The sequence below is a fragment of the Nicotiana tabacum genome, chromosome 16, assembly GCF_000715075.1.
Source record: "Nicotiana tabacum cultivar K326 chromosome 16, ASM71507v2, whole genome shotgun sequence".
Lineage (NCBI taxonomy): Eukaryota > Viridiplantae > Streptophyta > Magnoliopsida > Solanales > Solanaceae > Nicotiana > Nicotiana tabacum.
In genome coordinates this window covers 58,911,473-58,937,340 of record NC_134095.1, presented here as the reverse complement: position 1 = coordinate 58,937,340, position 25,868 = coordinate 58,911,473, and the positions used below count along the sequence as shown (strand labels likewise).

At 39.7% G+C, this 25,868-nt stretch overlaps 2 protein-coding genes across 2 annotated transcripts; both read left to right on the top strand.

The window, feature by feature from the left end:
- The first annotated feature begins 297 nt into the window (after positions 1-297).
- LOC107775240 (uncharacterized) lies at positions 298-23,897 on the top strand. Its single transcript, XM_075232118.1, has 11 exons — positions 298-369; positions 1,518-1,747; positions 17,588-17,775; positions 17,929-18,011; positions 18,367-18,479; positions 20,319-20,345; positions 20,535-20,899; positions 20,985-21,111; positions 21,198-21,481; positions 22,910-23,178; positions 23,310-23,897. Exons 1-7 carry the CDS (start codon positions 298-300, stop codon positions 20,548-20,550), a joined length of 729 nt encoding a protein of 242 aa, XP_075088219.1. The 3' UTR covers positions 20,551-20,899; positions 20,985-21,111; positions 21,198-21,481; positions 22,910-23,178; positions 23,310-23,897.
- Positions 20,618-23,583, top strand: LOC142170255 (uncharacterized). Its single transcript, XM_075232117.1, has 5 exons — positions 20,618-20,742; positions 20,985-21,111; positions 21,198-21,272; positions 22,471-22,694; positions 23,310-23,583. The coding sequence occupies exons 1-5, from the start codon at positions 20,618-20,620 to the stop codon at positions 23,581-23,583; spliced, it is 825 nt and encodes a 274-aa protein (XP_075088218.1).
- Positions 23,898-25,868: the final 1,971 nt, after the last annotated feature.

Below are 25,868 nucleotides of genomic sequence, written 5' to 3'. Positions count from 1 at the left end.
TTCGACCTGCCATTATTTGGTCTGACAATGTTTCCTCGAGCTCATTCGAAATGGGGGTCGGTTCCGGAGTTACAGACTCGATGATCACGAAGACGTATGTTCTAACCTCGTACCTTGGTTCGATGGAACTCGGGGTCAATCTTCAATCTTTTACGTTTTAGTCCTGATCTGTCATACAATAGAAAAGTCTGATTTCTACCGTATATAAATAGTCTCCTCATTTTTCGGAAAGTAAACGACGAGAAACGACATGAGCCATCAATCCTCGTCTCGATACTTCACGTGAGAAATGAGAAAATGGACGAAACATCTCGTCAGTCAAGTCTCAATGGCATTAAGTGCTCGTCAGCTGCTCATCGACAACTACAGGTTTTGAACCGTCGTTTGAAAGCTATAAATACCTCTTCCTTCCTTCATTCAAACTATACATCCAATCTTTTCCTACTATTGCTCTTAAAGGGTCTTTGCATTTTCTAGTACTTAGACCCAAATTTCTTGAGATCTTTGTAAGGATTTCCCCTTTGTTTGAACTATTAAGCACACTCTTTTAACTCCTTCTTCTTTATCTTTATCCAAAAAATAGCGTAGACTTCTAAAACAGTTCCTAAAAAAGAAACTACTTCTTCATCATGGCCGGCCGGCGAGGAACCAACGACGGAGCCTCCTCTTGAGACGTTTATTCCTTGGCGGGTGCTCGGTGACTGCCGATTTTAAAGTTGAAAAGCCTTCACTAGTTCCTGGTCGGGGTGAAAAGGTATCGAGATATATTTGCTCGATCACCGCAGAGACCCTCCCTACAGTCATAAAAGACTTCAGCTGGGCCGGAAAAGACGTAGTTGTGCCCGGCCCAGAATAAGAAATCACTACCCACGTTAAGGGATACTTAAGTGTTTACACTTATCCTTTTACATTGGGTCCATTGGACCCGATGATCATCCAGTTTTGCAAAAGTTACGAGGTGTGCCTTGGTCAGATCCGCCCCATTTTGGAGGATAGTCATTCTCCTCCGATTCTTCGTGAGCAAGATCGACAGGTGCCCTTTCACTATTGATCATCTGATATGCTTGTACAGTCCCCGATTCTTCCGGGGGAGACTAATCAAACTTGTGCACTGGGCCGCCAAAGCCCTATTCTCGAGCATCGACGAGGATCGAGACCGAGTTTGGCTAGGTCGATTTATCCGAGTGAAGACCTCAGATTTGATCCCGGTCGAACATGCCATTCCCCGAGGAGTGGAACACAAAATGTAAGCAAAGCTCAGTTTTCCCTAAAAGTTTATTTCTAGGGATACAACTGTTGCCTGGATTTCGGATGTAATTCCTCGACTCAAGGAGTGGGTCAAGGGCCTTCTGTCCCAAAAACCATATTCTGAGCACGCATGGCGTAAAGCTTTTGAAGGGCTGATGGGAGGCCCGTTCTCACGGTGAGTTTTTTTTCCCGAGTGAAATAATACTTGATTTTTTTCTTGTGTCATTGAGTTCTTATTCGTTCTGTTTTCCTTTGCATGTCTTTCCAAGGATGTTGCCATGAGGCCTCCATCCGGTGATGAGGATGTACCCGTCGAGTCCCCTGCTCCGAGGAAGAGTGATGAGAAGAAAATAAAGAGGGCCATGAGTTCTCCGAGCTTGAAAAAGAAGAGAACAAAAAGAAGTTTGGTGCGTAAATCTAAGGGTGGCACTGTGCCCGAGCGACCTCTTCGGATTCGCGCCACTCGGATGAGTCAGAAGAAGAAGAAAAAGAAAACTTTGTATTGCTGGCCCATGTGCAGTCAGGGATCGAGATACGAGGGACCTCTGAATCTGTGGGAGCTGAAACTGAATTACCTCAACTCGGGGAGGTCGATGAGGGAGCTTTAGACTAAGCTTCTGAACCAGAAGAGGGCGAGGCCACTTCTCCTCGATCTAGGGAGGCCGATAATAAGGTCGTAACCGTTTCTTCCCAGACAACGGATAATGCCTCAAAGGGCGTACTCGGAGTGATAGACCTCTCTGGATCACCTTTATTTACTAAATCTATGTTTACCGAGGCTCATATGATGAAAAGGCGCCCCAACAAAGAGCCACAAGGGGCGGTAGACCCCTTCCAAAACATTTTTGATACCGTAGACTCTACCGCTACGGAGGACGTCACCGGGTTGGGTGATTTACCAGTGCCGAGGAAGAGTCTATAATCAAGGACGAGTGGACCTTCCTCAAGTCCCAAACTAGTCAATCGGTTACAGGCTTCGATTGCAAATCCTAAGAGGAAGCGGTTGAATGTTATGTCCATCCCGGAAGACGCTCGGGTTCTTTCTGCCCCTGTAGGGGTGACTAGTTACCTCTGATGCTTGGTGAAAGAGGAGGACCGGGCCAAGATGAATGAGGTGGAATCGCCCTGCCTGTTCAATGAAGCTCAACCGGTGTTAAATCGGGTAACTTTAGATAGTTCTTAATAATTTCTAGTTTATGCTTAGATTAGTTTGTAGGTGATCATAACTCATTTATATGTGTTTGTTGGCCTCAGTACTTCACCATGAGACGTTCCTCCACTATCGGGAAGACTTGGACCAGTACGAAGCCGAGATTCGAGGGCTCACTGAGAAAGAGATACTTACAAACTTCTTAGTGAGAAAAGTAAAGGGGAGGCTAAGAGCCTCCAGGCTGAGTTAGAGGCGGTTCGGAAAAAGCATGCCGACCTGGTTGAGCAGGTAAGAAGAGTTTTTGAAGTTAGTGACACCGAATAAGATATGGTGACTAATGGTCCGAACCCACAGGTCCAACAGAAGCTTGATCGGATCGAGTAGCTCCGGGTAGAGGTAGATACGATGAAGGCCGATGCCGAAGAGTGGAAAGGCAACATGGACCACTTGGCCTCTGAAAAAGAGTCTGACTGGGCACAACTGGCTTCGACTGAGTTCCAGCTCCAAAATGTAAAGGAAAAGGCTTCGATGTAGGCCAAAAAGATCGAGGAACTTCAGTTGCAGCTGGATTCGGCCGTCTTAGATCGATAAAATCTGGCCAAGGAGCTTGAGACGGCCAGGTTAGAGGCTAAGGTGGTCAAGGATGATGCAGAGGATATATTGTCCATTTACAAGGCCGATGTCGAGGTGTCCCAAGTTCAATCAAAGGTTCTCGTCAAATTCGCAAAGCGACATTCCCAAGGGGAGGCTCTCGAGGAAATTCATGCTCGAGGTTTTGACTTATCGGCCAAAATCGAAAGCGCCAAGGAGCTCGAAGCTGAGGCTAGAAGGTTGGCTTATCCCATAGATAATAATGACTCCGAGAGTCTAAGCGAGTCCGAAGACGGAGGAGATCTCGAGGGTGACGAGGCAGCCACCGGCGAAGACTAGGCCACTTAGGCTATTTTTTGTTTATCTCTTTGGTTGAGGCCGTTTGGCCTTTGTAAAGAATTTGTATCAAGGCTATTTCGGCCTTTGTAATTTTTTTTGGATATATATAGAGCCTTTTTTCCCTTCAGCAATTTCTAAGTTCTTTGCTTTTTTTATATTTGCAAAGATTAACATGCCTTAGCACGAAATATTTAGGTTTATGCCCGGAGGTTCGGACAAGACTTTCCTTTAACATTACTTTGTTTTTAAGGCATTGTGGGATTTCGGTGTGTCTGAATTTTTTCCCCCTAAAGTACTTATACTTTCTTAGATTATAGTTTGCCAAGAGTAACTTTTAGAACCGGTTAGGAAATTTCGAGGCCTTGTTATTTTTGTTACGAGTCTTGGACGTCTCCGACCCGTCTTAATTTGGTCGTAGCCTTTTTAATTGATTGTTTCCCAGTGGGCTTGTCACCCCGAGTTATCTAGGCTTGCCTAGGATAATAGTCCTCGAGTGGAGATGGTCATGGCCTTTAAAATTCGGGCGCTTGTTTAATTAGGCTTGTGGCCCCAAATTTCAACATCCCGGACCGCTCGAGTTTGTTTTCGGATGGTAGTCCCTAAGAGTGATTATTCGAACTCAGAGTAAGGTGGACCTTAGGCTCGATACCTTAGGGGGTTGGATATAGGAAATTCTTTGATAAAAAGCAAGAAAACGTTTTAGAAAGACAAAATATTTATCCGCAAGGAAAATACTTCTTTTTATTCTTGTGCAAAATAGTTATACATGCGTAGATGCAGGGCTCGATCGGTCTATGTGGGCATGGTTTATTTGACCGTTTGACCCTTACAATAAGTCCTATCTATCGAGACCCTTCAATCATGAAGTTTTTTCCTTGCTAAAGTTGATATCCGAGGGTAATGCCCCCAGTTCGAGGTTGGCTATAGGGAGAAGACTCGGATACTGTTGGTGCAATCTTTGACACCGGTTTATGACTGGCCTTCTACTTTAAGTTAGCATGATCCACTGTTTCCTCGTTAAAAACCTTGCCGGAAAATCCATTTGGGACAAAACCGGTTCTAGGGAAAAAGAGTGCAACGCATGCTTTCAGACCTAAAAATTTGTATCGCTTTTTGTTGGTTACCTGCAAGAGTTAGTTCAAAAATAAGTAAAAAGTAAATGAATGGGGTTGTACCTTAGTAATAGTACCGCTTCAAGTGAGTTATGTTCTAGTTATTCGGTAGCCTTTCACCGTTCATTACTCCTAGTTTGTACGATCTTTTTCCGGCGATCTCGAGAATTTGGTACGGTCCTTCCTAGTTCGGGATTAACTTCCCTTCGTTTGGGTTCCAGGTGTTTAGTATGATATTTCTTATCACTAAGTCCACAATATTGAAGTGTCGACGATTGGCCCTTTGATTGTAATACCTCTCAATCTGCTATTTTTGGGCGCCCAATCGGATGAGGGCGACTTTGCGTCTTTCATCTAATAGCTCCAGGCTCGTACTCATGGCCTTGTCATTTGGTTCCGTTGTTGCATATTGAAATCGGATACTTGGTTCAACGACTTTGACCAGTATTAGAGCTTCGGCGCCGTAAACCAGCGAGAATGAGGTGGCCCCAGTACTGGACTCTGAGGTCGTATGGTATGCTCATAGGACTTCGGGTAGGATTTCTTTCCATCTTCCTTTGGCGTCGATTAATCTCTTTTTGAGGTTTTGGAGTATGGTTTTGCTGGTCAATTTTGCTTGTCCGTTCCCACTAGGGTGATGAGGTATTGACAAGATTCTCTTGATCTTATGATCTTCGAAAAATTTCGTCACTTTGCTGCCGATAAATTGTTTCCCATTGTCATATACGATTTCGGACGGCATTCCAAACCGACATATGATGTGGTCCCAAATGAAGTCGATGACTTCCTTCTCCCTGACCTTCTCGTATGCTTGGTTTTCAACCCACTTAGAGAAATAGTCAATCATAAACAATATAAATTGAGCCTTACCGAGTGCCTATAGAAGATGGCCAACGATGTCCATTCCCCGCTTCATGAATGACCATGGGAACAAGACCGAATGTAGCAACTCCCAGGGTTGGTGAATCATTGGAGCATGTCTTTGGCATTCATTGTATTTTCGTACAAACTTCTTCGCATCTTTTTCCATGTCGATCTAGTAATAGCTGCCTCTAATTACCTTTCGAACCAATGATTTAGCGCCCGAATGATTTCCGCAGGTTCCTTCGTGGACTTCCCTCAGAACTTATTCGGTATCTCCCGAACCCATACATATTACTAGTGGGCCATTGAACATTCTTCCGAACAAGGTTCCGTCTTTGGACAAGCTGAGTCGGGCTATCTTTGTGTGCAGGATCCTCGATTTTTTTTGGATTTGAGGGTAGTTTCCCGGTCTCAAATATTCTACATATTTTTTTCTCCAATCCCAAGTCAAGTTTGTAGAGTTTATTTCGGTGTGACCTTCTTCTACTACCGACCTTATAAGCTGTACGACTGCCCCCGAGTTGAGCTCGTTGTCCTCGACCAACGACCCTAAGTTCGCAAGGGCATCAGCCTCCCAATTTTTATCCCGAGGCACGTGCTACAAAGTCCACTCATTGAACCAATGTAATGTTACCTACAACTTATCTAGATACCTTTGCATTTGTTCTTCTCTGACATCGAATGTCCCACTAACTTGGTTCACCACAAGGAGGGAGTCGCACTTAGCTTCGATCACCTCCACCCCCAAGCTTTGGGATAGTTCGAGACCTACAATCATAGCCTCATATTCGGCCTCGTTGTTAGTCAATTTCACAGTTCTAATAGATTGTCTAACAACATTGCCTGTGGGTGGCTTCAATACGATACCAAGTCCGTACCCTTTTGCGTTCAAGGCGCCGTCCGTAAAGAGGGTTCAGATTCCCAAAGGCGTCCCTGAGTTTACCGAAAACTCTCTTTCGACCTCTGGTATTAGGGCCGGCATAAAGTCAGCCACGAAGTCTGCCAAAATTTGAGATTTAATGGTTGTCCGGGGTTGATACTGAATATCGTACCCGCTGATTTCTACGGCCCATTTAGCCAACCGTCCTGAGAGTTTGGGTTTGTGCATTATATTTTGCAATGGGTAGGTAGTCACAACACATATAGGATGGTACTTAAAATATGGTTTTAGTTTCCTAGAGGCGCTTAGCAAAGCGAGTGCAAATTTTTCTAGGTGAGGATACCTAGTTTCGGCTTCACCTAGGGTCCTGCTAGTATAGTAAATTGGAAATTGCGTACCTTGCTCTTCCCAAACTAGGACTCCACTTACCGCTATCTCCGATACTGCAAAGTACTGGAATAGTTGTTCGTCTTCCTTTGGTGTGTGAAGCAGTGGTGGGTTCGATAGATACCGCTTAAGTTCTTCCAAGGCCCATTGGCATTCCGGGGTCTATGAGAATTTGTTTTTCTTTTTCAACAACAAGAAAAATTGGTGGCTCTTGTCGGAGGACCTTGAGATGAATCACCCCAGGGCGGCAATGCGCCTGGTTAGACTTTGCACGTCCTTCACATTGTCCACTAGCGTGATATCCTCGATAGCTTTGATCTTGTCGGGGTTGCTCTCGGTTCCTAGGTTGGATACCGTGAACCCGAGGAATTTACCTGATTCGACTCTGAACGCACATTTCTCCGAATTCAGCTTCATGTTGTACTTTTTCATTATACTGAAGGTTTCCTGCAAATGCTTTAAATGGTCCTCTGCTCGCAGGGACTTAACCAACATATCGTTAATGTAAACTTCCATGGTTTTCCTTATTTTTTCTTTAAACATCCGGTTTACTAGACGTTGGTAAGTGGAACCGGCATTTTTAAACTCAAATGGCATTACGTTATAGTAGTATGTGCCATACTTAGTAATGAAGGAGGTTTTTTCCTAATCATTCGGGTTTATACGTATTTGGTTGTACCCGGAGTAGGCATCGAGAAAACTGAGGATCTCGTGGCCGTTCGTGGTATCGATCATGTGATCGATGTTAGGCAAAGGGAAAGAGTCTTTGGGACGTGCCTTATTTAAATCTTTATAATCTACACACATTCTTAGCGTGTTCCCTTTTTTAGGGACTACCACTACATTTGCTAACCATTTCGGGTATTTAACTTCCCTAATGGACCCTATTTTAAGAAGTTTAGTTACCCCGTCCTTGATGAAAGCATGTTTAATCTCAGACTGGGGTCTCATATTCTGTTTGACCGAGTGGAATTTCGGGTCCAGGCTTAGCTTGCAAGTGGTAATATCCGGAGGGATTCTTGCCATATCAAGATGGGACCAAGCGAAACAATCTACGTTAGCTATAAGAAATTGAATGAGTTTTTTTCTGAGCTCGGAGGTTAACCCCATGCCCAGGTATACCTTTCGATCGGGTAGATGTTCGATCAATGTGACATGTTTCAGCTCTTCAACCGTCGATTTTGTAACATCGGAATCATCGGGGATTATAAAAGATATGGGAATCCCATAATCATCGTCTTCATCGGTCCCCTATTTATCCGATTGGGTAGTGGCTGGTGTCGATAATTGTTATTTAGCTTTCTACTTTGTATCCAGAGTCGGCTTCTTTGATGTCGCCAGTGTTGATACCGGAATCACTTCTTCAACTGCAAACATTTCCTTTGTAACTGGTTGCTCCCCGCAAATCATTTTAATCCCTCCTGGTTTTGGGAATTTTAATATTTGGTGAAGAGTCGAGGGCATTGCCCTCATGTTGTGGATCCATGGCCTCTCGAACAGGGCGTTGTACCTCATGTCCCCTGCGAACGCATAAAACTTGGTTTCTTGGATGGTCCCGATAGCGTTTACTGTTAACGCTATTTCTCCCTTAGTAGTTTCACATGCTATGTTGAATCCGTTTAAGACTGGGGTTGTAGGCACGATCTGGTCTTGGAGACTGAGTTGTTCTACAACCCTCGATTGAATAATGTTGGCCGAGCTACCTGGATTAATTAACACATGTTTAAATCATGATTTATTCATCAATACATATATTACTAGTGCATTGTTGTAGGGCTGCATGATTCCTTCTGCATCCTCGTCGCTGAAAGTTAAAGTTCCTTCTGGTATGTAATTTCGAGTCCATTTTTCCCTTGTGATGGATACTTTGGTGCGCTTTAACATTGGACCTTGAGGAAGATCGATCCCTCCGATGATCATGTGAATGATGTGTTGAGGTTCTTCTTGCTCGGTTTGTTTATTAGAGTTCCTATTTCTGAAATGACTCTTGGCTCGGTCACTCAAGAATTCTCGAAGATGCCCGTTGTTGAATAACCGGGCTATCTCCTCCCTCAATTGTCGGCAATCCTCTATTCTTTGGCCGTGAGTGCCATGATATTTCTGGTTTGGATCCCTTTGGGCTGGATCAGACTGTAGAGGTCGAGGTTATTTGGTATCTTTGATGCGTGCGATAGCCGACACGGTGGCAACAACATCAACGTTAAAGTTGTATTTAGATAACCTCGGTGCTTCTTTAGGTCTGATAGGCCTGTCGAAACCGTTCTTGCTCATGATCACCGACTGCTCTAGACTCGGTAATTTCTCCTTTCATTTCGCATGGAACTCTCTGGACCCACTACTTATTCGATCCTTATTGTAAGGCTGATACCGATCCCTATTTGGCCTTAGTTCTCGATCGATATCTCTCTTGACTTTGTCGATGGGTCTAACAGGATAAACGGACACAGAAGGAGCCCCCAGTTGATCATATTCGACTGATATCGGTTATGCACATCAGCCCAGGTGATGGCCGAATATTCTATCAGATTCTACTTAAATTGCTGTAAAGCCACCGAACTTCAAACATTGAGCCCTTGGGTAGAAGCTTGAACAACCCAATCATCAGTGACAGGTGGCAGGTCCATCCTTTCCATTTGGAATCGAGACACGAACTCTCTGAGCATTTCATTAAAAGGTCCGACTTCTTGGTCTCGACCTTGATAGCCCCGGCGTGTTCCTTCACGAAAGAGTCTGCAAGCATAGCAAATGAGCCAATAAAATTAGGTGGTAAATTGTGATACCATATCATAGCTCCCTTCAACAGGGTCTCTCCGAATTTCTTCAGCAAGACAGATTTGATCTCATCATCCTCTAAATCATTCCTTTTTATGGCACATGTGTAAGAGATAACATGCTCGTTTGGATCGGTCGTTCTATTGTATTTAGGAATTTCGAGCATGCGGAACTTCTTATAGATCAACTTAGGAGCCACACCCGGGGGAAAAAGTTTCTATATGAACTTTTTAGAGTCTAGGCCTTTCAATATCGGTGGCGCTCCTAGGATTTGATCGACCCTGAAATTGTAGGTTTCCACCTTCTTGCCGTTTGCCTCGATCTTCTTCTCTCCCGACTCAATACATTTTGTCAGTTCCTCGAGCATCATCATGATTACCAGATTGGTCCCTGATTCCTTCTTATTCGATCTCCTTGAGGCCGATTCAACTCTGTGAACAACTTCCTGGGATGGCCCGGGCTCAATCCTACTTGGTGGGCAACTCTGGTTCTAGAGTTAGGCTATCGCAGCCTGTTGAGCCAGTAACATTTCGAAGATCACCCGTAAGTTGATTCCACCATCTTCGTTGCCATATATACTTTGAGCGGCCGATCGAACATCCCTACGGACGCTGTCCTCAGTATCGGTGGGCAAATTTACGTTGATGGCTACATGTGAGCTGACATCGATTGGATCTGCAGCTAGGACTCCATCGAGATCAATCGGGGCATGTCGTTCCTAGGTGCTACGTTATCGTTTTTGCTGTGGCGGTCGAAATCATTGTTAATGTGTAGGGGTGCTAATTGACAGTTTGACATATTGATCCTGGAATCAAAGATCCTCCAAAGAACAAGTGTAAAATAGTGTGTATTATGGAAATTTGTATCAAATAACCACTATTATCCTTAGCCCCACGGTGGGCGCCAAACTATTTACTCAAAAAATCGAATAACAGTTGAATTTATATGTGTTTTTAAGGATACATGGATTAATTTGACACAAAATGATAAATTGAGTTATAAATAAAGCGAATAATAATAAATTAGATTCAAACCGTACGACTTGAATAATTATAGCCTTGAAAAGTAAGTTTCGCTCGAACTGAATACGAATTAAATGACAGAAGAACAGTAGCTGCGGAAAGAAAATGCTATTATAATTCCTTAAGATACGTGTTACAATGTATTTTACAAACTATCAGACTCCCGTTATATAGTAGGGGAGTCCTGCTTTAGGTATAATTTCATGATTTGCTAATCAGCCGATCACTCATTGATACGTGCCAAGATTTTCGCCGTGATATCCAACTGCTTAAGGATATTTCGGCCTTCCGTTACTTGATCTGACAATGTTTCTTCGAACTCATTTGGAATCGGGGCCGGTTCTAGAGTCACGGACTCGATGATCTCGAAGACGTATGTTCTAACCTCATACCTTGGTTTGATGGAATCAGGGTCGATCTTCTATCTTTTATATTTCAGTCCCGGCCTGTCATGCAATAGAAGAGCCCGATTTCAACCGTATATAGATGCGAGGCCGCAAAAATGCCATGTGTTGAGCAGAAGCGGTAATAGACTAGAGGCAGGGGAAGTCCACAGATGCAGAGATTTTTCGCAGAAGCGGATGCGCTTTAGCGATGTGGAGTCCAAAAAAGCGGATGGTCGGTAAGTAAGTGACTTCCGTACCTGTGACAGGTTATCTGCAGACGCGATACCGCAAAAGTGGAATTTGGTTCCTCAAATGCGGAATCGTTGGGCAGATTATATCTTTCCAGGGGTTTGGTCATTTTTCATTATTTACAGATGTAGAGCTCGGGTAGAGGCAGCTTTTGGAGGAATTTTCACTACAATTTGTTAGATATTGATTTCCATGGATTATTGAGCCTAGTTTATGTGATTTTAAATAAGAAATTACACGTTTTTGCTATGGATTTTGGAGAGTGAAATTTGGTGATTTATGGTTGATATGAGATTGAATTTCAATGAAATAGACATATTTGAACTCGTATTGGAGTGGGTGTTCAGGATTATTGAGTTTTGTATGGTTCTGGGGTGCGAGCCTAGAGTTGACTTTTGAGTTGACTTTGCATATTTGAATTAAGATCATAGCTTTATTGTTTGAGATTGTCTCCTTTGGTACTTATTGATATTATTAAGTTATTTTGGCTAGATTAGTGCCCACAACATTTCCCAAACAACAACATCCATGTCACCACAATACATAGCCCACGACTCAATCACAATATGTACAAGAATCTTAATAATAACAGAATGAAACGAGAAATAGCTCAATAAAGAAGGATACTCCATAAAACAACAACTTCAACTAAAACAGGTTAATAGGTCCCAATAACTTCAGCTTCAATTACTTGCTTATGAATAAACTTAACAATGAAAGGCATGAGGTGTATTAACAACCTCAAATAAATACACATAAGAGCAACTTGACTGTCACGACCCCGGTTTGCCCTCCGTGAATCATCCTGATGGCACCTAGTCTCTCCGACTAGGTAAGCCTAAATTGCGGAAGAGAAACCAAAATTTGCGGAAATAAAACGACTTTAAACAGTAATAAAGTAATATCAGTATTTAAATGTGTCACTCGGCATACACCATATTCAACTCTCAAAACCAAAACGTAAATCCAAGACCCGGAAACCCACGAATCACAAGCTAAGATCAATACTACATAGCTATAACTCCGGAATGTCTAATAAGAACAGAAAAATACAGAAGAGCTAAATACTAAAGCAGGAATAGAAAGGGACTTCTCGATCTGCGAACGCGGTAGATGTACGTCGAAGTCTCTAGAGCAGTCGCCTCCTCAAGGATGATAGGCCTGAGTAGCGGTACCTGGATCTGCACATGAAAAACATATGCAGAAGAGGCATGAGTACACCACAGCGGTACTCAGTAAGTGCCAAGCCTAACCTCGGTTGGGTAGTGATGAGGAAGGTCAGGGCCCTACTGAGATTAAATAAATATAAAAATGAAAAGATAAGATAAGTAGTACAATTGAGAATCTACAGTAAGAATCTACACAAGATAATAAGAGTACAATAACGGAAACAAAGATGAAGGCAAACCACAAGGAAGTAACACTCATAACAAGGATGATAACCGGGGATCTCTTGGTATCCCGAGGATCTCTTGGTATCCTCAATATATGCTAGGGATCTCTTGCTATCCTCAATATATGCTAGGGATCTCTTGGTATCTCAAGCTCAGTTCAGATCATAAATACGTACAGGGGATCTCTCGGGATGCCGGCCGGTAGTCCCAAAGTAAAAACACACAGCAACAACACAAGAATATCCAATTAAGCTAAATTTCGTACCAAGTAAACAGTTAATTCTAGCCTAACATGCTTCACGTAATGTAATTAAGGCAGTTTAAGCAAATAGGCAATTAAGTCAACTAACATGCTTTTTCTAAACTGGCAACAGGCTAAATTCATAAGTAGAATAAAACGGGAAAAAAAACTCAATTGAAATACTTAAGGAAAAATCGGATTTTCAACAATTAGCTCAAGTACGCGCTCTTCACCTCACGTACAAGGCATTTCAATTATCAATTATATTATATCCTAAGGGGAAGATCCCCCACATAAGGTTAGATAAGCCACTTACCTCGAACCGGCTCAAAAATCAATCCGAAACCACGCTCTTGCCACGAGTACTCGACTCCAAATGGCCTAAATCTATTCAATTCAATTTCATAATGTAAATAACACTTCAAGTAACTGATTCTACAATTAAAGTCTAAGTTAGTATGCGAAATTATGTGAAATGACCAAAATACCCCTCGAGCCCACATCTCGGAATCGGGTAAAATTCACATTTTCAAAATTCTCACATCCTCACGAGTCTAACCATATCAAAATTATTTCAATCCAATGTCAAATCCCCCATCGAAACTCAAATTCTTGACCTAAGAACCTTTCCCCAATTTTCATACAAATTCCCGAAATTAAAGGATGAATTCATGTTTAGATTAATGGATTACAAGTAAAAAGGAGTTAGGAATCATTACCCAATCGATAGCTCTGAAAATCCCTCAAAATCTCGCTCAAATCTGAGCTCCCAAGCTTAAGTTTTCTCAAAAATGGCTAAACCCTCGTTTTGAAATTTTTATATTCTGCCCAGCTGTTTACGCATCTACGGTCCACTGACTGCATCTGCGGTCCCGCTTTTGCGGACAAAAGGTTGCACCTACGACTTTCACTTAGAGGCTGACTCCGCACCTGCGATTCCATTTTCGCAGATGCGGCTTCTGCGATATTACTTCCGCATCTGCGGAACCTGTAGCTCCTTCCCAGCTCCGCTTCTGTGATGGCTCCACCGCATCTGCGGCTCCTGCTGGACTTCCCCAATTCCGCTTCTGCGGTTGAAATAACGCTTCTGCGGCTCCGCACCTGCGGGACCTAAACCGCAGGTGCGGTTATGATAGATACCAGCAATGCAAAAATCTTCCTAAGTCCAAATTCAACTTCCGTTAAGCACCCGAAACTCACCCGAGGCCCTCGGGACCACAACCAAATATGCCAACCAATCCCAAAACATCATTCAAACTTGTTCCAACCTTTAGAATGCTCAAAACAACACCAAAACACCAATTTAACCTCGGATTCAAGCCTAAGAATTCCAAAACTCTAGAAATACGCTTTTCGATCAAAAAGTATATTAAACCTCGTTCGAATGACCTGAAATTTTGCACACACGTCACATTCAACACTACAGACCTATTTCAACTTCCGAAATTCTATTCCGACCCTCGGATCAAAATCTCACTATCGGACCGGAAACTCCAAAAATTCAACTTTCGGTATTTCAAGCCTAAATTAGCTACGGACCTCCAAAACACAATCCGATCACGCTCCTAAACCCGAAATTGCCCAATGAAGCTAACGGAACCATCAGATTTCTATTTCGAGGCTGTCTTCACATTGCTCCGACTACGGTCAACTTTCCAACACTTAAGCTCTCATTTAGGGACTAAGTGTCCCAAAACTCTCCGAAACTCAAAACCGAACATCCCGACAAATCAAAATAGCAGAAATAAACTTGGGAAAAGCAGTTAATAGGGGATCGGGGCATTAATTCTTAAGATGAACGGCCGGGTCATCACATTGACATTGAAAGATACAACATTTTCTAACAACTTCAATTAAAGCATGTAAGAATAAACTTGACAATAGAATATAGAACATAAAATGACAAATTAAATTAAAACATATAAAAAGAAACTCGACAATGGAATATAGAATATGTAATGAAAAATTTAATTAAATGCATATAAGAAGCCTAAGAGTCTAATCTGGTCAATTTTCACATATAAGGCCGTGTACACACTCTCCATCTCATGTACACGTCTTTCACAATCCAAATAGTGCAATTAAACCAAATCCTACGGGGTAATTTTTTCACACAAAGTTAGATAAGATACTTATATCAAAGAAGCTAAATCAATATACTAAAAAGCCCTTCATGTGTGAAACAACCGCTTAACGACTCAAATATAGCCAAAATATCTTAATATCATAAATAAAAGCCATAGAAAATAATTTCGGATAATAAAGCTTCGATCTTTAATGAAAACTAAAAGTCAAACAAAAAAGTCAACCCTGGGCCTGCATCTCAAAATCCAACAAAACTCACAAAATCCGAACACCCATTCCGATACGATTCTAACAATACCAAAATTGTCCAATTCCGACCTCAAATCGTCCTTCAAATCATATTCTTATTTTTTAGAAAAGTTTTTACTAAAATTCTCAATTTTTTCTATTCAAATCATGAATTAAATAATAAAAACAAAGATGGATTCATGAAATATAATCAAACTCGAGTCAAAAATGCTTACTCCAATTCAAATCGTGAAATCCCGCCAAAATTGCCCAAAATCGAGTTCTCTAAATCAAAATGTGATTAAATAACTAAACCCTCAATATATGTGAAATCTGCCCAGAGATTTCCGTATTTGTAGACAACAGCGCATCTGCAAGAAAAAATGCCGCATTTGCAGCTCAACTTACCAGACCAAGAACCGCACCTGCGACACCGCAGAAGCGCCAATATAACCGCAAAAGCAGCCTCTCAACTCAAGATTCCTTCCCGCATTTGCGATCCATATACCACAGACGTGACCATCGCACCTACGATCCTTCACCCACAGAAGCGAAATACCTGCCCAAGCCACAACATCCCAGAAGCAACTCGATCTCGCAGAAGCGAATCCGCATATGCGTTCCAACATGCGCAGATGCGAAACACAAGAATTAGACCTGCCTAATAACATGGAAATGATTTGAGACTCATCTGAAACACACCCCAGGCCCCCGGGACCCATCCAATCACAGTAATCAATCCTAAAATATAACGTGAACCTCCTCGAGGCCTCAAATTACACCAAACAACATCAAAACAAATTACACCTCAATTCAAGCCTAATGAATTAATGAATTTTCAACTTCTACAACTCATGTCGAACCATATCAAATCAACTCTAAACAACCTCAAAATTTGCATGCAAGTCCCAAATGATACAACAGACCTATTCCAACTCCCCAAACCAAAATCCAAACCCGATATCAATAAAGTCAACTGTCGGTCAAACCTCTCAATCTTCTAAACCTTAAACTTTCCAACTTTTGCTAAAAAGCATCAAATCAACCTACAAACCTCCAAATCCAAATCCGGATATGCGCCAAAGTCCAAAATCACCATAGGAAGCTATTGGAATCATTAAAATATCATTCCAAAGTCATCTACACAAAAGTCAAATTCCGGTCAACTCTTACCACCTAAGCTTATAAAATAAGAATCATTCCTCCAAATCAATCTTGAATCATCCGAAAACCAAAACCGACCATACACACAAGTCATAATGCAGAAGTTGCTCATCTTAACCACCGAACGGAATGCTAAAGCTCAAAATGACCGATCGAGTCGTTACAATAACAGATTTCCTATTCTGTTTCCCAAATAAACCTCATCCCCAAATTTTATTTATACCCTTCTCAACCCCCCCCCCCCCCCCGTTTTTTCATATTTTACGCTTTTCACACCCACATCCATCTCATCAAGACAACTCTTAAATTTGAAAACTTATCAACTTTTATAAATTGGCAATATATATGTTGCCAATTAATTTGGCACAGTTGTTTATTACTACATTTTTTTTTATTTTGATCCGGTATACGAAATTTAAAAAGAAAGAAAGATTTCTTAAAACTTGAAGCATAACATAAGATTTTTGAAAATATCGTTTTTACGAGAAGTTAAAGTTAAATTATTTCTAAATATAGAAATATATTTTTTTTAATGAACTAATGAGAAAATAGTGTGAAACAAAGTGAAATGGAAGGGTATGTGTTTGGTGAATTTCCAATTACAGTAGGTGTGTTATTTACTTCTTTTATATAGTTCGAATTTCATTATAGAGACCTTAAAATTTTGATATTTGAAACAAATATCTATAAAATTTAGAATGGCGCAAAAACTTTATTGTTGTGTGGTTGGTAATCCAAGCAAGCAAAATTGCAGCAATGGAGGCATGGACTAACCCACAAATCGATTGAAGATAGGTTGGACTAGCATTTTGGGAGCCTTCTCAAACAATCAAACAGATAAAAGAAAAGTCTACAAGAGAAATAAGAAAAAATTTAAAACCAAAAATTGAAACTCTGATTAAGTGCAGTTCATTAAGGACATGGGAAATGTCCATGTTTGCTTCTGTGCCACACTCCAAATCCCACCATAGGGGTCGTAATGATACCTAGTCTCTAAAATTAGGTAAGTCGATCACTTAACAACATTTTAATCAACAAGACATGATATAATAAAAGAGAATTTAATATAAAAACAGGAATAAAATCAATACAAGCCAGAGTGGCAATACTCAAACACCTCCCTATAACTAGGTAGTATAAAGTTACGAGCTCTAACTGAATGCATAAGGATATCTCAAAATACAATTACTACAAAAAAAACAGCATTTAGCGACGGAATTTAGCGACAAGAGATACTCCGTAGCTACATAACGACGGATTAGCGACGCTTTTTGTAATTTGTCGCCAAATAAGTTACAAAATGAATTCGTATAGAATATAGTGACGGAATAGCGACAAACACTAATATTTGTAGCTAAAATTGGCACTAAATGTTAGCACCTTTATTTTACCTACAAAATTAGCGATGAAAGGGGGCCGACAAAAATTATTAAGACCTAGCGACGGATTTAACGTCAAAATATCCGTCGCTGAAGTCCTTTTACTTATCAAGACATTCCAAAGTTGATTGCGACAAAATGTTCGGTCGCTAGTTTTTTTTTTTTAAATAAAATTTCATTTGATATTAGTAGCAACAAAAATTCCATCCGTCGCAAATTCCGTCGCTACGTCCACCGTCTCTCCTATCTATCACAGACTCTCACTCTCAATACTCTTCAACAATGTGAGTTTTTTACTTTAAATACAAAAAATTAGGCGTGAATCTAGGGTTAATGTCTGAAAAATAGAAATTTTTTTTCGAAATTGCAAGATTTTTGCTTCGGAACTCTGAAATTCTTCAATCTGGTCTTACATTTCTTGTATTGTCAACTTTCAGGGCTTTTCCTTCCTGCAGTTGTAAGACCAATGCTTGATTATTTTGAATCACCAAAGCAAGTCCCTCAACCTGCTCTAAGTTGTGTGAGTTAATCGTCGCTTTGGTACCCATTTCGCTGCTCCTTTTTATTTATCCTTTAATCAAAAGTATTTGTACTGTACCTTCTCCTTCAAAGTTGGTTTTTATGGATCTCGGTGGTGTTTTTTTTTGGGGCTTCCGAGGTTTATTATTATTGAAGTATTTGTTTAAATGTCTTCTTCGTACTTGGTTGGTAAATGTTGTGCGCCCCATGCATCTGTAATTGAGGTTTTTTTTTTCTTTCAAATTTCTCAATTTTAGTTCCAAGTTGTCTGTGGTGTGCGCTTTATTTTGTTCAATTTTGGTAATTTTTTCTCTATTCTTGCTTTCATTGAATGTAATTTGTTATTGTTACTGTAGCTGTGGTGTTGGTGGCTATCGGCTACAGGCTATGTTCTTTTGGATAGTGTGCTATTGAATTTTCAGATCTTGGTGTTGCTCCGTTTTGGATCCACAAGGCAGGCTCAATTTTGGTAACTTCTATTAATAGCGTTTGATTGGTAATCCAGAATAATTAAATTGTACTGAGTCTGCATTTTCTTGCTACGTGTATATGAATAACATTTACATATCGCGGTTTAAGATATTTGTTAGTTTTCTTTATTTATTTGGTTTTTGTCTTAAAATTATGATTCAGTTGCTTTCAAATGGATAATTCTCTCAAAATCTCAGCTTTTGGTACAAATACAAGCTAAGAAACTACAAAAAGGATAAAGGAGAACTTTAGTGTGTGTGTGAGATCCAATAAGTTTGGTGCCTTTTGGATTGGTATATTCTCAATTCTCATGCTTATTACCTGCTCTATTGTAATCAAAGTGCAACTCCTTATGTAGATGTTTTGTTCTTAATTAATGATCTATATTTCTGGATGTCTTTAGTCCTATGTGGTTCAACTCTTCTATACTTAGTCATGGATATTATGTCTCAGTTAAGTGCATGTGTACAGGGGTGGGATGTGATGTTTATTTTTATCTGCTTTTTGTCTAATTGGAGAATCTGGCAGTGTTATGAGTTATGCAGTCTAATTTGTATTGGCCTTCTTTCCTCATGCTTCATGATTAGGTATTTCATTTCTTTCTATTAATAGAAATGTGGATTAATTGTTACATCCTAGTTGACTCTTTTGCTGTTAGAAATTTGTCATCTTGAAGTATGGGTAATCTGGGAAGAGCCTGCCTTCTGTCCTCTTGAATCATGATAATCTTCTTGGTCTTAACCTGAACTTCTCTTCTACTTGAGATATTTACTGGAAAAAAAAGAAGATCAAGAGCCATGTTGACTAGATCTCTAATTTGCTTATGCATTTCAGAATTTTGGATCAGTATTTTTATTCCCCCCAGCTATTTTCTCCAGTTAGTTACGTTATCTAATCATTTTTGACTTCTGATATCAACTTGTTATTCATTCTAGAAAGCATTCTGATGTCTTATTAAATAAAGAACTCTAAGGTCTTGTTTATTTTTATATTAAATAAATAGGAACATGGACAATCTAGAGCGTGATTGGATGTACAAAAGGTTGGATGACCGAGGGGGTATTAATTCAAGTTTCATAACTGGTGTGAACAAGTTTCTCCAATTCTTGCGTAGTCTTGCTCATGGACCATTAATAAGCGCAAAATGTTATCCGGTGTATTTTGTTAACGGATACAAATTTCACACGGAATGTCATGGTAGTGAAAAGATCAACAATTAATAGTGGAGTTTGTATCTCGGATCCAAATGTTGGTGACTATTTTGGATGAATACAAGAGATTATACAATTGGAATACCGTGAAGAACCTTTAAAGCAAACTGTGTTATTCAAGTGTGAATGGTTTGATCCAACTGTGAATGTTGGTGTCAAGGAGCATAACCAATACAAATTAGTCGATGTGAACCATCACCGTCATTTTAGAATAGGTCAGTTCTTTCCTAGTTTAGCACAATTAGTTGTTCTTTCCTAGTTTAGCACAATGAAAGCAAAAGTTTTACTTATTTTCCTTCTTCTGTTTGATAATGAAGCGACTGAAAGAGCAAGTGTTTTTCCTTTATCATCACACACAATCTGGACAAAAGCTCTGCCCATTAGGGGAGGAGGGTAGACAAGACGAATTAGGAGTCTGATACTTAAATAGCCACTTAACTATTAGATGAAGACGAAGGACACACACAAATTGTTAGATATTCTGACACAAACCAGATACGATCTATTACTTCTGGATACTGTCTTAGATCCGGTGCAGTAGTAGAATATCGAGCTATAGTCCTACAATACGTGAGCTATAGTCCTACAATTTGTTGGCTAATTCTGTTTTCCGTTTCTAATTGCAGGTTCTGCTACCCCTCTTCCAGCTCCAGGTACCAAACCAACTAATTTATCTAATCTTAAATTGTGTTTCCAGATGGAGGGAAAAATCAAATCAAATCTTGAACATTTCATGCGAATTTATGAATTCTATATAGTCTAATCTGGCTAAAACTTTAACATTTCATGCGAATTTATTGAACATGATGAATTCTATATAGTCTAATCTGGCTAATTTGTAGATATGCCTTGAGGTAGAGGTCGAGGTAGCGCAGGCCGTGTAGGTAAATCTTCAGTTAGGGGTAATTTTGCTACTGGTGAAAATATGCCCCCTGTTCCCATTCCCATAATCAATCCTCAACAAGGTGGTACGAGTTCCTCAGGTGGACCAGATCACATCAATGAAGTTCAAACATTAGGTCCTAGTAGTACGCCAAACATCAGGCCATGGTAGTACCCCAACTATTAATTTGGAACCATCTCCAAATACCCCTAATCAGAGCAACACAATAGGCGAGGGTACATCTTCTCAAAGCAACATAATAGGCGAAACTGAGTGTAGCAGTACCCGCGGGCCGCGGAAGCTTCTTACTATTTCTCCTACAGGGTTAGTCCATACTTGTACTATTACTTTTGGTATATTTTTATTGATATATGGTATGCCTTTAAATAATATGGTATAATTTTTTCAGGTTAGAGCCTTCATATGAATGCTCTGAGTATATAACTAAGTCTTTCAAGAATGAACTTGATCCTAATGGAGTCAACTGGAAAAGCGTCTCAAATGAGATAAAAAAATTTTATTTTGGAGAATTCAAGGTATAATCCATCACAATTGGATTTAGAAAGTATATTAACTTTTATATGTAACTTATTAATGTTATTACTTTATAAAATTATTTCAGAAGGTATTCTACTGGGATTCTTCGATTGATAGTGCGGTGCGATCCAATGAGAGTGTAGGGCAGCAAAAAGATACAGTGATTTTGTTAGCAAACTGAAATCAAATCAAGTGCAACTTGACACTATTCCAAATAATGTATGGTAAAATTGGTTGAGACTTTGGAAAGATCCTAAGTGTGTTGAAAAGTCAAAAATAAATGCAAAAAATCGTTGTGCTGGGAGCGGAGTTGCCACTGGGACTCACACAGGTGTCTCTATCAATGTTGGGGAGCATCGCAAGAGACTTGTAAGTGGATAGGACTTGTGCTTTTTGCAGTCAGTGACATGAGTTTTTTTAAGTACAGAGTCTAATGATCTTTGAGTAATTTTTTATGTCAGCTTGTTCATTAATTGGTAAACATACTTTCCTTCGTGATTATGCTTCCCTTCGTGATTATGCTTCCCTTCGTGACATTATGTTGATCTTATAAGTGGATTCCCTGTTTTTCATATCTTGTATTTAACCTGTCTACTTTAACTGTCTCAACTGATAAATGTGATAACTGGCTTGCTCAGGATATCTAGTAATCTGTGTATAACTTTTACTCTTAGACTTTGTTAATGCTTCATGATTAATTAAATCCTATGCTAGCAATATTTTATGTAACTAGTTTTGTGTAAAATCAGACCCTTAAGCTCCGTTTCAGAACACTGTTAACTTTTTAACACCAAGCCATCTTGATGTTTACATCTATGCGTTCACCTGTAGTAGTCCTAATAATTTTGTGGTAATGAAATGGTGTGAGTTCAATGAATGATCCTATATAAGGGATTGACCCTAATGATCTGTCCTTGTTTAAACGATTTTAACAGTTCAGTGAAGCTATGATGTTGTAATAACCTATACACAGACTCATGTACTAAGTGTTTCTAGTGAACCTGTTTGATTATTTAGGTGGGTGACACTTATCTGTAACACTTTTGAACCTAAAGAGATGAGTAATGAAGCAGGCCTACTACCTGCATTTTGTGATCATGTGTGATTATGTCCCAATAGTGACTCATGCCTACTATAGTGTACTATCCTAATACCCTATGTTTGATATGAGTTTTCCAAGTCAATGTTGTGCTTTGGTTTGGTCCCTGTGCTTTGATGATGAACTATAGTATCCTATTTGTTCACAATAGTTGAGTTTTGTTGTTTGATCGTTTATAAGGGTCAGCATGACTCTTATGCCTACTGTTTGTATCTTAGCAGTATAAAGTTACCCCGTTGATTCTTTATTTGTGTTTAAGCCTTTGAGGAAGCCAATTGCAGCACTTGCAGTTGTATTTATGGCTGTAGCTTTGTCTTATGTACAGAAACTTGGATTGGAAGGCGAAATGATTTATTCAGTTTTCATAGCTTTTGTTCGGCTATCTATTATTGGTTTTGTTCTTCAGTTCATTTTCAGTCAAGAGAATGCTGGTTGGATCATTCTTGCTTATCTATTCATTATGTTAAACGAGACATGGTTGAAGTATAACATCACTGTTGATCTTTCATAAAAGTAGGTGCATTGAATTTATTCAAGGAATGTCTAAAGATTATGTGATCTTCTGAATATATCAGTCTATGCTTCATGTTAACCTTGAATATGTAGTACACACTTAATGGTAAATCATTGCTTGTAAAATTAAGTAGTAGTTTTTAGCTGAAGTTGGTGTGCGGCTGGTCATTTATGCTCAATTGCAGCTGCAGAACAAGCTGACTTAATAAACCAAATCCGTTTTTCTTTCAAACACAACCTTCCAAGTGCTGGTCTTGTGATACATCTCTTACTTAAGAGAATGCACCAGAGTGAAAATTCTGGCAGAATGATTGAGAAGCTGCTTAATTGAATAACTTTTGTATAAGCCCTTAAAAAGGGTCGAGATCCAACACCAAGTGAGTTACATTTGCACGTCCATACACATGGTAATGATGGGAAATCTTTTGTTGCTGAGAAATCCCGGATCATACATGTAAGTTAACTTTTTAAATAATTTTATTGACTTTACTTTCATATATTTTATTCATTTGGTAAATTGAATGCTCAATATTATTTAGTTTTTTATTTCATTAATTATTTACTCTTCTACCTGAAAAATATCAGGAGATATTACAACAACAAACACACTCAATCTGATATTGATCAATGTAAAGCATATTATCAAGCCGTGGGAGGAGAAAAGAAAAGAAGAGTATATGGTCTTGGATCTCAAGCAAAATGCTACTACGGGCCAAATCTTCATGGCTCTTTTGGATCTGATGCTGCATCGTCAGCAACACCTCCAAATGCTCAATCAACACCGACAGGGAATCTGGATGAGTTAGTGATGAGATTGATTCTTGCACTAACGGATCATATAGTTCCTGTAATCGTTTAGCGGGTACGCGAATTAGTTTCCTTACCCTCGTATCAGCCAAATACTGATCTTACCAACCACCCATTAGATGCGGCACCTACAGTTCTTACATCTTCTACTGCTGCTAACATTGATGAGGTTCATGCATTGGGTTCTGATGATGACCGTAACTCTCCAGCCTCGCATAGTTGGCCTACTTTGTTTGGACTTTATTGTTGGTCCTTGTGGATTTTTTGTACTTAACGAGACTGTTATATGCATTATGTTATATATTTTGGACCTTGTTGAATATATTGTTAATTTATATTAATATCAATGACTTTTTATTATGTGTATTTAATAGCTTTTATGTAATATGCTAGAACAGGGTACATTTAAAAATAATAAATAAAAAGAATTTTAAAAATTAGCAATATATTAAAAATTAATTAGCGACGGATACTTTCCGTAGCTAAATTTATCGCGTAAAATTAAATCTTGCGACGAATTGGCGACAAAATATTATGTTGCAAAAGGCAGGGAGAATTAGCTATAATGTCTAGCGACGGATGATTTTCGTCGCTATAAGCACAAACGACGAATTTTACTATGTATTGCAGCGACGAAAGGTTCAAAATAGCGACAGAAACAAGCAAATATAGCGACGATTATTTCCCTCGCTAACATTTGCTACGGATATATGTCGTCGCTAATCCGTTGCTAATGTTGCGACGGTTGGGTATTTTTTGTCGCTATAAGCCTAGCTACGAGCATTTTAGGGGCTGACTTGAATCCGTCGCTAAACAACTGTAGCGACGGAAAACATTGATTTAGCGACGGAAAACGGCCGTTGCTAAACACTGTTTTTTTGTAGTGAATACTGTTTGGATATAAATATAATAGTATCAATGTAAGAATAAGACTCCAAGGGACTGTGACGGTCAATGCAGCTCTACCTTGAATCCTCGTAGTAAATGTAAGCTCTCACTGCCTAGGTCCGCTGCCCCAACACGGATCTACATAAAAATATGCAGAAGTATAGTATGAGTAAATCACGATCGGTACCCAGTAAGTGTTAAACTAACCTCGATGAAATTGTCACGAGGTTCAAGTCATGTGATACTCACTAGTCAAATGATCTGTGTAATATATCAAAGACTGACAATAGAATGTATTACAAAAAGCAGTAACAAAAATCTCTTTAGAACAGGTGATAACAACTCAATGCAAGTAAAGATTCAGCTTCAACAACAAGTCATCAAATAGAACACAAACATATGGCACCTCGTGCCCACATTTATGTCATAATAACAATATCCACCCTTTATCACTCCGTCATGACAAATCAAAATATCCAACAACGTATCGTTCCTCCCTAGCACAAATCATAATATTCAACTGTATCACTCTGACCTAACATGAATCACAATATCCAACCGTGTTGCTCCGCCCGTACACAAATCATACTATCCAACCGTATCACTCCGCCCTGACACAAATCACAATATAACCATATCGCTCCGTCCTGACACAAATCACAATATCTAACTATATCGCTCCGCCCTGACACAAATCAAAATAACAATCGCACGACAAAAATGTCGTGCCAACACCCAAATAATCCGCTCAACATGTCCATATGTGCCACAATAATCATAAAATAATAATGTCAAATTTCATCCAAATATAAGCTCACAATTTATAAATAAGGTGCACAAGGACATGACAACAATACAAATGCGGATGGATATTCAACATATACGTTCATGTAGTCATATTGATTAAGCATGTTTCACATAAAATACATCCTCGACTTAAGGCATATTAATAGCCTAAGATCTTATCCAATCATAATCCATAAACAACACCTATGTATACACTCGTCACCTCGTGTACACGTCGCTTTTTATACAACACGAATACCAATTAAAACCAAATCCTAAGGGGTATCCCCCACACAAGATTAGACAAGATACTTACTTCAAACAAGCCAAATCGATACTTTAATCCTCCATTTTCAAGGTACACTAGATCAAGTGTAAGCTCAAAATCCTTCATTACTTGTAAATCTTCTTATATATCCTTATCTTATCTTAGGAGTAATTAAGCCGGCATTAATTGGTGGATTCAGGGGCGGCATCAAGTCGAAAGAGTGTTGCAGAAAGATAAAGATTTGTACTTTCCTTTTACAACATAGGAGGGAGGGGGCCTTGTTCCTTAAAGTACTTGAGAGGACCGATGAAGCTTAGAGCGGGATCTAGAATTTAAGGAAGCGACTAGAAGATAACTGGGCTAGATTGATCTTTTGCAGTAGCCTGATTTTGGGA

Coding starts and splice junctions, on each gene's coding strand:
- LOC107775240 (XM_075232118.1), top strand. CDS start 298: ATGGACGAAACATCTCGTCAGTCAAGTCTCAATGGCATTAAGTGCTCG. Junction 370..1,517: donor CTGCTCATCGACAACTACAG/GTTTTGAACCGT, acceptor TGTCTTTCCAAG/GATGTTGCCATGAGGCCTCC. Junction 1,748..17,587: donor AAGAAGAAAAAGAAAACTTT/GTATTGCTGGCC, acceptor CCGTCGCTGAAG/TCCTTTTACTTATCAAGACA.
- LOC142170255 (XM_075232117.1), top strand. CDS start 20,618: ATGCCCCCTGTTCCCATTCCCATAATCAATCCTCAACAAGGTGGTACG. Junction 20,743..20,984: donor ACGCCAAACATCAGGCCATG/GTAGTACCCCAA, acceptor TAATTTTTTCAG/GTTAGAGCCTTCATATGAAT. Junction 22,695..23,309: donor TTAAACGAGACATGGTTGAA/GTATAACATCAC, acceptor GAAAAATATCAG/GAGATATTACAACAACAAAC.